Source organism: Leucopleurus acutus, assembly GCF_964270905.1.
Source record: "Leucopleurus acutus genome assembly, chromosome: 4".
NCBI lineage: Eukaryota > Metazoa > Chordata > Mammalia > Artiodactyla > Delphinidae > Leucopleurus > Leucopleurus acutus.
Window position 1 is genome coordinate 120,237,748 of NC_139146.1, and position 12,241 is coordinate 120,249,988.

Below are 12,241 nucleotides of genomic sequence, written 5' to 3' on the forward strand. Positions count from 1 at the left end.
AGGTGTCCAATAAGCCAAAGGAGATTTTTCATTTTAAAGTTCAAAATGTAAAAAGCAACTGTGTGATTAAGTCCTACTTTGCCTTTTTCCTGTTAATGACTTTTTTCCTCTTAGTTGTACTTCTCAGTTTTAAGATTCAAATATATGGAAAGTTATTAAACAAACTATAAAATAATTTTACTTGGTTGTTAAAAAATTAGCATGATCACTTAATTCAGCATCCCAGATTATTTTGGTATTATAAATTTAGCTATTATACCGTTTCTTCCAAGGTTAAACCTAGGTCTTTTCCGCTTTACTTTTTAAACACACAAAGGGTTTATTAGTTGATTAAGATAAAGGATTAAATGAAAGTTTTAATTATTAACAACTTTCTGGTCCATTGATAATGGCTTATTGGACTTTTCTCTTTAGGGTTCCAGATTTTCCCTTAATAAACATTATATAGCTATCACTGTTTTTGCTCTTTATATCTCTTTCATAATGAGACATAAACTCAAAAACATGTTTTTTTCTTTTCTCTTCTCCTCCCATAGACTTTGCTTCAAACTTTTGGCATTTATCACCCCCTGAGCAGCTGACATTTATTTTTCTAATTGAGAAATAATAATAAATGTGGTAAAATAGCACATACTGTTGGACATGAAATAAAAGGTCAAGGTCCTAGTAACCAGTTGAGAGGGGTTAGCTGTTGAACTCAGTCATTTCTGAATAAGGACTCTTACTTAACCTTGCCACAGATATTCCGTCCTGGAATCCCAGGACATGAAGTGACACTGGTTTAATCAATTCCTCCTATTGAGAGCAGAGGGTTGGATGAGGAGGGATTTTCTTTAGCTAACACCTATTTGAATGTCTTGCACACTGTGGATTCTCCCCTCAAATCCCTGGCTAATTAAAATTTAGGCACCACTTACCAGCACTTGAGAATTAGCAGTGGACTCCTTTCAAAATGTCAGCTGTTTGTAAACTCCTCCCTAGGGGTCATTAGAAAGCTTGTTTCAAAGCCTTTATATGTATTTGTTTCCTTTGGCTACTGTAACAAATTACCACAAACTTGTTGGCTTAAAACAACAGAAATTTATTCTCTCACAGTTCTGGAGTCCAGAAAGTCCAAACTCAAGGTGTAGGCAGGGCCAAACTCCCTTCAGAGGTGCTAGGATGGAACTTTCCAGCTCCTGGTGACAGCATTTCTTGGTTTGCAACTGTGTCATTCCAGTCTTTGCCTCCCTTTTCTCATCACCCTCTCCTCTGTGTGTGCAACAGATCTCCCTGTGTTGAGCTCTTGTAAAGGCACTTGACATTGTACTTAAGGTCCACACAGATAATTCAGGATAATTCTCTGTTAGGATCCTTAACTTAATCATATCTGCAGAGACCATTTTCGCAATAGAATAACATTCCCAGGTTCCAGGGATTAGGAGCTGATATCTTCTAGTGGCCAATATTCAGAGTATTGTACTATATTTAGATATGTTCTAGAACTATCTTCAACAGTCCTTACCGCAAGGCAGTATAACTTTGAGACTCCAAAATGCTTATTCAACCCTACCTTCTACTGTCATTTTTCTTTGCGTTAAAAATATGTTTGGGGCTTCCCTGGTGGCGCAGTGGTTGAGAGTCCGCCTGCCGATGCAGGGGACACGGGTTCGGGTTCGTGCCCTAGTCCGGGAAGATCCCACATGCCGCGGAGCGGCTGGGCCCGTGAGCCATGGCCACTGAGCCTGCGCGTCCGGAGCCTGTGCTCCGCAACGGGAGAGGCCACAACAGTGAGAGGTCTGCGTACCGCAAAAAAAAAAAAAAAGTTTGTATATTTTTCCTTAGTACACAGTAATACGTGCTCATTATTTTAACTTTTTAAAAAAATAAGAAAAACTTAGCAAAATAAAAATTATTTATGACCTGGCTATCTGAAGATTATCTATACTAACATTCCATTTTTTCTAAGCATTTTGGCATTCTCAACACATAGTACATACTAAATATATGTTTGATGAATAAACAGGTAAGTGAATGAATGAATAAATCACACTGCAGCTTTCTATCATATAAAAAATACTAGCTAAGGAAGTGGAGCTTGGATTTACAGAAGGTCAAATTGCATCTCTGCACTTCACCAGCTGCATGCTACTCAACTTATTTATGCTTCAACCTTCCTTCTGTAAAGTGGACAGTGGTAATTGTACCTCCACACATGGTATTCTAGAAGATTAAAATGTACATCAGAGTGCTGGCACACAGTAAGTCTCAGCAGATGGTTAGCTGTAATGATTCAAGATGGAAAAGGGGGATTTCACTCTGAAGGGAAGAATTTGGGGTAGAAATTGTTGGGGGATAGAGTTTGTGTCAACAGTTGGATTTTTTTTCTTCCAATTACAGTGTTTCAAAAATGGCATGGGGCACCTTAAGAAAGGTTGTGAGATAGATGTCGTGGGAAAATTCTGGATGCCTGTGGTATCGCAAAGGGATTCATGTATTAGATAAGCGTGAAAAAAGTAATTTCTAAGGTATCTACCAATTTTGAGAGTGTAATTATAGAATTTTGGTTTTAGAATAATGTCTTCCTTTTTCCACATTTTCAATCTGTTTTTTCCCCTGTAGTCAAGGAATTTCTCCATTGTCCAATTAATTAAAAACATGTAGCTAGGATGATAATGTCTGTGTTTCCAGGGAGAATGTTCATTTAGAAGGACCCCATCAGAGAAGAAATTCAAGAACTTCTGTTCTGTCCAGAGGGGGAGTTCACATGGGGCAAGGGATCCTTGTGTCTGAAAAGAAAGATTTAAAAGCTTTTAAATAAATTACATCAAAACACTGCACATATTTTTTTTCTATCACAATTATTGCTATCCTGTTAGCCTCCTAGGGTCTGAACATATGTAATAATGTTATGCAAATGCTGTTTTGAAATTAGAGTGAACCCAGAATGACAATGCTTCTCAAGTTCTTAATTTGCAGTTTAGAATATAAAGCATCAAGATGAGACATCTGTATAGAGAATTTATTTCTATTTATTCAGTACTTATAAAACAGTTATGCTATTATGTTTATCATTGTTAATTTAAATAATAGTTTGGAAACATTAACACTGCTTAGGTCAGTGTTCCCCAAGCAGTTTGCACTGCAGAATTATTTTGGTAGATCCTAAATTTGAACCAATTTGCAAGTCTCCCCTTCTCGTAATTCCTTAGAAGCACCCCAGAAATCAGTAAAACTATTTCGGGGGCTAAGAAGAAACTCAATAACTATTTATAAACATTCTTCAAACTGCTTTAAGTAACAGTAATTGATTAGAAATAAGAACATGAATTGGGTTAATAATTAATACAAATAAGTATTTGGAATCTATTGTGCCAGTCTCTTTGCTAGGTGCTTCCTGAGCTTTATTTCCCTTACGTATAAAATGAGAGTCATGACACAGAGTCACGAGGCAAATTAATGATACTGTATAAGTAGAATACGCATTTGCTTAGCAAAGTAATATATGGTCAAGAAATGTTAGCAATCATCATTATCAATATCATTTTGCTTTGCTGTTTGTTATTATGATTGCTAATTAGAGGTTTATTTGTTTTAATCTAGTCTTATGGACATGATAGACTGACTTCAAATTTTCTAATTAGTTTACTTCCCTGTTCACTCAACTAGATGATAATACTAGCAGATGTATTTTGAACCTTTACTAGAATCATCCTATTATTTGGGGATTAGCAAAAAATGGACCCAAAATATCTTGCAGACTTCTGGAATATAAGAAAGACTTTTTAAAATATTAAAAACCAACTAAAAATACCATGTACCCAGCATTTTTCTACAAACTACACATATATTAGTTCACAGTTATAAAGTAGGTTGTATTTTTATCCCATTTTAAGGATGAACATGAAGAATAGAAAGGATAAATATCTTGCCTGGAGTCACTTGGCTAATCGGTGGGAGAGTGGGTATCTGAACCTAGGCAGTTTGACTCCAGAATAAATTTACTTAACCACTGACTTCATTGTCATTTGTAGATTGGGATATGGCTGGAGCACTTGTGGATACAATTTTATGTCCTTTGAAAGCATACAGTAACCTGTTTCCTTTTCATAACAGGGGCTTATCTGTAATAGGTTGGGTTTTTGGGTTTTTTTTTCTCCAATTTTCTGCCTACCCTGAGTGATTCTCAGATCCAGGAGTACAAGGACATTATTGGACTTTCTAACCATTACATTCTCTGTGCCTAAGACAGGGCCTGGCACATGCTAGGTGTTATTTAATAACTATTTGTTGAATGAATTAATGAAGTTACTTGATACAAAGAAGAAAATCACACTGATCTACGCTATTAAAACCTAATCTATTTTACTCTACTAAACATTGTTGAGTAATATTTATTTCACCTTGATATCATTTTCAAAGCTCTGTCTAGTCACATTAAAAATACACATATATTATCAAGCTGAGACTTTGCCTTGTTCCTTGTGATGCTCATGATCATTGTTCATGCTGGAAAAAAAATCTCATTATTGTGCTTATGAAACTAACAAAGCTACTGCATATGCATACATTTTTCCAATCCAAATCCCAGAGAATAATATCACCATGCTTACTTTCAACAGCATCTAGTCTTACCCCAATATCTTGTGGTTTGGGCTCAATGATCTGATATTAACTAGAGATGAGCTGCTTTTCTAATAGCAATTTTAGCTGAAAGCAAAATACTAGTATGGTTCTGAATTATGTTTCTTTTGCCAACTCTTAGTTTTCAACTATAAAAAAAAAGAATTTAGCATATTATTCCATTTTGAAGTTTTAAAGATGCTTTATAAAAGGGATATTCCCTATAGGGGAGAAAAAATAAGTGTAATTCCATTCTGAATATGCTGATTAACTATTGCCATATAATTATTGCCATATGTAGTGAACTGTCAAAAAGAGTACATCCCCTTTCTTGTACTTGAGCCTCTTCTCTCTGATCATCCAAAATTTGCAGTGAGGTATATTGAACATCATGGGTTAATATGCCCTTTCTTAAAAAACTCAAGAATATTTGCACCCTGGATATTTTGTCACTAAAGATCCACAGCAAGAAATTGATGGCTCTACCTCAAAAGGTGTAATTGAAGAGTGTGTGGTAAAGAAATTATTTACAATTTGTTGGAAAGGTTACTGGAAACCAAAAGGATAGTGAAAAAGCTCTGGGACTAAAAAGAGGGAGGAACCCATTACCACTCTGGTCTACTGGCACCTGCAGAAGCCTGAAGGTCTAGGAGTTGTGGACTAAGTCAATACAACTAGGGTCAAATTGCTGCCTAGCATGGAGGGAGAGTTATCTTGGCTTGACTCTGGTGGCTTTCTGACTTCCTGCTGTGGCCTTGAAACCAACCTGAAGCCAGAGGTCAAGAGAGCCTGGTTTATGCAATTTGTAGAGGTTAGTCTCCTAGGGTACAGAATAGAGTGATGGGTTGATAGAAGATCTGGAGGGCAAATAAGGAATACCCAGCATAGCTACTAACAAAAAATTAAAGAATTGAGTTTGGGCTCAAGAGCATGGGTCTCATGGAGCTTGAATCTTCCTAATTTCCCATTTCTAACAAGAGGCATCAACTTTCTTTCAGATATACAGAAGAGAAAAACTGAAGTCATCTTGACTCTTCCTTCTTCATTCCCTGAGTTAAAGATATGACCAGTTTCTTTCATATTTCCTCAAAATAGATCTCTAATAATTCATCTCTAATACAAATTTATGCCATTTCTACTGCTGACACCTTTATGTCTTGACTTTGCTCTCTTATGTCAAATTAATTGCTTTGTGGTAACAAACTTCTAAGAGGTGGTATTTTTAAATCTCCTGCTTTGCTCAAGAACCTACTCTGGTTCTCAGCTGTCATGGACATCAAGTGCAACGTCCTCTGCCTAGTGTTCAACTTCCCACAGCATGTCCTCAACATCACCAAGAAGCCTTACTTCCTAACTATTCCTCCACATGAATCTTCTCCTTAGTCTAACGTGCTCTGCACATATGGTTCTAATTACTGTTTTGCTGATACTACGTCCTCCATTTGGGAAGATTACCCCTAGCTCGCTAAATCTTAAAACCTTAACCTCCTTTAAAAACCATTTTCTTCATATTATCTTTCGAACTAATCAGACTGCCCTTATGGCACTCTCTTCTTAAACTTTTACTTTATATATATATATATTTTTTCAACCTACTTTGACACTCACTTGTTCAATAGTTATATACTGTTATTCTTCTATTGAGAGTAGAATTTATTTCTTTCAAATACCTCACATCACCTGAGATAGTTCTAGAAATATTATCTGACATATGGTAGTGTCTCAATACATTATGTTTTAATCAGGTGAGGTACTTGAATTGTATTTGTTTATTAGTTGTTAGTTTGGTTAGTTAGTTTACGGCAACTCTGGAAGAATTAACCAAACCCACACAAACAGTGCATACTTTTTGACTACTAATTTCTCTTGTAGGTATTTGTCCTAAAGAATAAGTTAAGGAGAAGCTCAAAGGTTTAACTTCACGGATGTTCATGGAAATGTTATATGTAATAACAGTTACAAAAAATCATAAACACTTTACAATAATAAAGGATGTGATAGTATGCATATTCAAGGAAGTAATGTACTATGCTATTCAGCTTTTTAAAATGATGTAGATTATTAAACTGACATAATAACAATATATGACTTAAGTTTTGAAGCAGATAATAAATATTTTGACTACTATTTTTGTAAAAATTACTGTATATGTTAATACACACTTTTACATAAATACATACCAATATGGATAGGTGCATATGGTGTTAATATTGGTTATCTATGGTGGTGGGTAAATTATAGATTTTTGTTTGTTTATGTGCATTTTCTGACAATATATACACTGCAAAATACTTAGAAGATAACTATCACAATTAACACCCTTCTTTTAGTTATAGATATTAACTGCTTTGTTTCTATACAAGGTGATCAAGTTAGTTGTTTCAATTAAATGACTTTATTTTACTTACTGAATGGCTTAATGAACTAACCACAGAAAAGGTTTGGCAATTGCAGTATATCCTGCCCTAAACATTGCCTCCTGATAAGTAAACTATTATTTTTACATCACAATTTGTTTGGAAAACTGTCAAAATATAAATATAATGTCAAATTTGAAAATGAAAATGATAATTTTAGCCAGAAGTAGCTATTTCTCATCTACAAAAAAAGACAACAAAGGATAGCATTACTCTGCCTTTTAATTATCAAGTGAAGTTGATTGGGATTTCATAGAGGGGAATAGTTTATGTAGAAGAGTGGCTTGAATTCAACTTATAGGACATATGTACAGTTTAAGATCCTAAATAGAGCCTGAAGACAGAATTAAATATGTCATACGTGTATACATACAAACATACATGCATGCAGAAATGAATGTTGTGTCTATCTAGAAGGTTAGATGGTATGTTCTAAAACTGAGCTAAATCACACATTTAATTATTTCACAAAAGCACTTCAGGAAGTAAACGAGTAATTGAAACAACTGATTTTATTGCTCTATATAAACCTCTCTATAAATGGTCTTAATTATAATGAATATTTTCAAAGTCTTAGTAATCTTTTAAATTATTTAAAAAATACCAGTAAGTAGAATGGAATCCATAGGCAAGAGGACACTAGATATGATGAGAAGTAGGAAATTTTACTTCCTGGAGGAGGAAAACAAAGGCAGTACCTCCAACACCTCACCTTGTAAGGTGCAGACAGATGGGGAGGTACCCTTCTAACCTGTAATTCCTTAGGTTTTAGTTAGGGAGTGCTATGCTTTATCACTCTAAGCCCAGAAGGAGGGACAAATATAATGACGATAATATTCTCTGCCAAACCAGGCAGAATGAAAGTTGTGTAAAATATTATTTGAGCTAACTATTGCTTAAAGCTGGGAAAATGGACAATATAATATAGTGGATAAGAGTATAGGCTTTTGAATCCAGCATGCTTGGTTTTGAATACTGGGTTTACTGTACTAACAGTACGCATTCACTCAGCAATACCCTTTTTTAAACATTAACCTTATGCCAGGTGAAGTGCTAGGCTTTGGCAGTAGCTTAGGGTAAAAAACACGCATTATGGGTTTCCCTGGTGGCGCAGTGGTTGCGAGTCCGCCTGCCGATACAGGGGACACGGGTTCGTGCCCCGGTCCGGGAAGATCCCACATGCTGCGGAGCGGCTGGGCCCGTGAGCCATGGCCGCTGAGCCTGTGCGTCCGGAGCCTGTGCTCTGCAACGGGAGAGACCACAACAATGAGAGGCCCGCGTACCGCAAAAAAAAGAAAACAACAACAACAACAAAAAAAACTACGCATTATATTTGCTCTTTTATAGTTTAATGATAGAGATAAACATTAATTAAATAATCTTACAAATAACATAATTGCATACACTAGTAAATCACTCTAAGGAAAATTCAGGAAGCTATGCAAGTATATTTTAGATGTAGTCAATCTGAAAAATTGGTATAAAACAACCAGAGAAAGAATGTAGTTCTAAGGTAAATGAGAGCATGATGCCATTTATAGAAGGGCAATTGACTAGATCATAGGAAGCATTGAAAGTGTAAGAGTGGAAAAATTAGTTTAAAGGTGTAGGTGGAGCCAGACCTCCCAGAGCTTTATTCTAAGACAAAGGAAAGCCATTGGAGATTTTCAAGCAGGAAAGTTGCAAGATCAAATTTCTGTTTCTAAAGATCACTCTGACCACCTTAAGGAAAAAGAATGGATTAAAAGATGTTCCAGTATTGAGGGGAATTTAATGAATGGGTATTTGAAACATTCCAGATAAGGAGACAACAGTCTCTTGGACTAGGGCTTGGTGGTGGTAAAGTTACAGTAGAATAAAAATAATGACTGCTACGTTTCTGGCTTTTGCAGCTGATTGCAAGATGGTGCTGAGTTAGGGAATACATAAATAGGACCTGAATTAATTGCATTTTAATTTGACTAAGTTTAGTTTAAGATGCTTTTGAGATATCCAAATGGAAACGTCAAATAAGCTCAAATAATGGAAATAATGTCAAATAATGGAAATAGATTCAGTGTAGACAACTCTTTGCTAGGGAAGGAAAAAAAAATGAAATGAGAACTGGAGTGGGAGGTGGAGTCAAAGTAACTTTTTAAATAGGATCGACTTTTAAATATGTCTCTGTGCTGATGAAAATGATGCACTAAAGAGAAGAAAATCCAAAAGAAAAGAGAGGGAATAATCAAGAGAAGGCTATGGCAGCATTGGCTAACTTATTGAGTGTCTCTGCCTTGGTTTTCACAGCTATAAAATGGGGGAAAATAATACCTACCTTATAAGATTATTCTAACAAGTAATATTATGTTGGTTGAATGCTCAGTAAAAATTTTCAGCACACAGAATACATTTAATAAATTGGTGCTTAAAATGAACTCAGCATCTAACACAGTGTTTTGTATATATTAGGTGCTCAACAAATATTTGTTAAATGTTGAATGAATATGATGCTGTTACATGATTTTGGACTAGATGGGAATATAAATGAGTCTGATGCATATTACTGTATCCTGGGTTACAGATGCACCTTGAATATTCACTGATGATGAAATTCAATATTTGCCATCTGATAATGATGTTTGGGACATTTGTGTTCACAGGGTACTATTTTTCTGCCTGGAAATAAAGTCCTTGAACATCCCTGCAATGAAGAGAGCCCAGGGAAATTCCTTTTTGAAGTAGTTCCAGGTAAGATAGTTTTCTGGTTTGATTCAACTATTGCCATTCCATGTTGGTAAAGGTGAAGACAGGTCAGACAGCCTCTATTTTTCTTGAGTCATGGCTAAGAACATTAATTTGACGAGGCAAGGGTCAATGTTGGTTAGTATTTACACAGATAATGATTCCAGGTTTGTACACTGGTACAAATGAACACATGTACACACATACATGTGTCCACATGACTATTGGATTTCCATTTGTCCATGAGACTCCAGAGCTGACCAGAAGTCATGACACAGCACTTGTTAGGGACTATTGGAGACAAAGGTAATTTTACAGTGCTCTTGTGGCATGAAATTTGACTAGGTGTTCCAGGTAGAATGCCTTGTCCAGCTGATTCACTGTCATATTTTCTTACAAAACTGCATCTTTTTTTTTTTTTTTTGCGGTACGCGGGCCCCTCACTGCCGTGGCCTCTCCCATCACGGAGCACAGGCTCCGGACACGCAGGCTCAGCGGCCATGGCTCACGGGCCCAGCCGCTCTGCGGCATGTGGGATCCTCCCGGACCGCGGCACGAACCCGTGTCCCCTGCATTAGCAGGCAGACTCTCAACGACTGCGCCACCAGGGAAGCCCCAAAACTGCATCTTTAAGGAGCCTTTGTTATAAAAACAAAACAAAACAAAAACCCTCCTTAAATAACTGACCAAGGATTGCAGTTCTGTACCTCATCTTCATTCACAACCAACCACTTCCACATGTTTGGCTGGTAGCATTGAGAATGTCTCTGCCAAGTCATCAAATCCTGCAGTTACATTTCTTCAACATCTGTTCATTTTTTTTAGTCATCTGCATCCACCCCTCTCTGAATACCTGATCTCCACTTAAGTCTTTGACTCACCCAGCAACACTCTTTTCAAGGCTGTGATCTACTTCTTTGATCAGTTCATTAGCCCTTCTTTAATACTTGGTGTAAGAAAAAGGGAGTTAGGAACCTGGTTTTCATAGCTTTGGCTCTGACTGACCCAGTTAATGTGATATTAACATTGACTTAATCACAGCCTAGGGTGAGTGTGACTTTATTTGGGTGACTAATATGTAATGCATATCAATAATGCCAGTACAAAGGCAGTCAATAAAACATTTTCCCAAGATTTATTAATGCTAAGAATCTAAAATCTGAAAGCATATTTTTTCTCCTCAATGAAAACAGCTGTAGCTCTGGGTTCATCTGGCTCACAATGGAATCCATGACTAAATGTTAATTAATGCAGCTGAAGTGCAGAAAGCTTAGTCGGATGCATTGTGTTGTTTCCCCCCAGGGAGAACATATTGTAGGAAACCTGAATCCTGTTTGCTCTATTAAAATCTTTTTATACTTACTTCTTGGTGGAATACCCTATATGGAACCAAATTCCAGATGTTTCAAAGTCTTTGAAGTATCAGTAGAGGAAATTTCTTTCACTGTTTATTCTCAGACATTAGGCCTGTGGGCTTTGAAATGAGCATGGTATTAAACTGAAAGCTTTGATTCTGTATCTTCAATAACACTAAAGGTCCACTTTCCCATGCAAGTCTACTAAATGTGTAGAGATTTCACTCTTTGGGGAAGATGTTCTGATATACTGTAGGTAGATATTGTCAAGACTGTTCTCAGAAGAGCTGTGTCTTCAAGCCCATGAAATCACAAAACCTCCCCTCCAAGGTTGCAGTTCTTGGGTATGTGTTTCGAGTGCAATGCATGATATAATGGCTTTTAATGAGCAAAGCTTAAGGGGTTTATGACTGTATGCTGTAGAATCTGAAGATTGTCATTCCAAAAAAAAATTTTTTTTTCAAGGAAGTTCAGGTTGGCTGCAATAATTATGGAAATAAACATATCAATACTATGCCCATAGCTCATTTGAAAAGATGCTTTCTGAATCATTAATACAATATGTAGTAGCTTCTAAATTAGGTTTTATAATTCTGAATCATCTTATGGAGTGACAAGAGAACTGTGCCAAATGCTTCTTTAAAGAGAGAATTGGAAAAACACAATGGCTGCATTGAGAATCCAGTGTTTGAGCCATGAATCTTGGTCATCGGGGTTTTTGGTGTGTCCCTAACATTAGGATGGAATTTCCAAGCAAATGTTTCTGTATTTGTATGAGGATGTGAGGGTTGGTATCACATGATTTTAACCAATTTTTGCAAAATCAAGATTACTTAGGGCTTTTTGCACCAGAAACTCTGGTTGGAAAGGCTGGGGCAAGGCATCTGCATGTGGCACCCTGTGAGCAAGTGAAGCTAAACTAAGCACAAAGGAAAATAGGACTTTTCATTCCTGGCCCTGCTTCACCTGTATACATGGGTGAACCGTGTTGTGCAGCAGAACTAGAAAGAAACACTCATCCTTCCAGAAGCACCAGCCATGTGGCTGACAGTGTCTTGGTGCTCTGGCCTGGTGTCAGGCCTTAGCCTCTGAAGTGGGAGAGCCAAGTTCAGGACATTGGACCACCAGAGACATCCCGGCCTCGTG

General features: G+C 36.7%; 1 protein-coding gene across 6 annotated transcripts in view; it reads left to right on the plus strand.

Moving 5' to 3' along the window:
* Positions 1 to 12,241, plus strand: part of ARHGAP24 (Rho GTPase activating protein 24) — a 783,348-nt gene that overhangs the window by 495,290 nt on the left and 275,817 nt on the right. For all 6 annotated transcript variants that reach the window (XM_082838944.1, XM_082838945.1, XM_082838941.1 and 3 more), the window contains one exon: positions 9,659 to 9,746. In XM_082838944.1, coding sequence (XP_082695070.1) covers positions 9,659 to 9,746 — 88 coding nt within the window. The remainder of the gene's footprint in view (positions 1 to 9,658; positions 9,747 to 12,241) is intronic.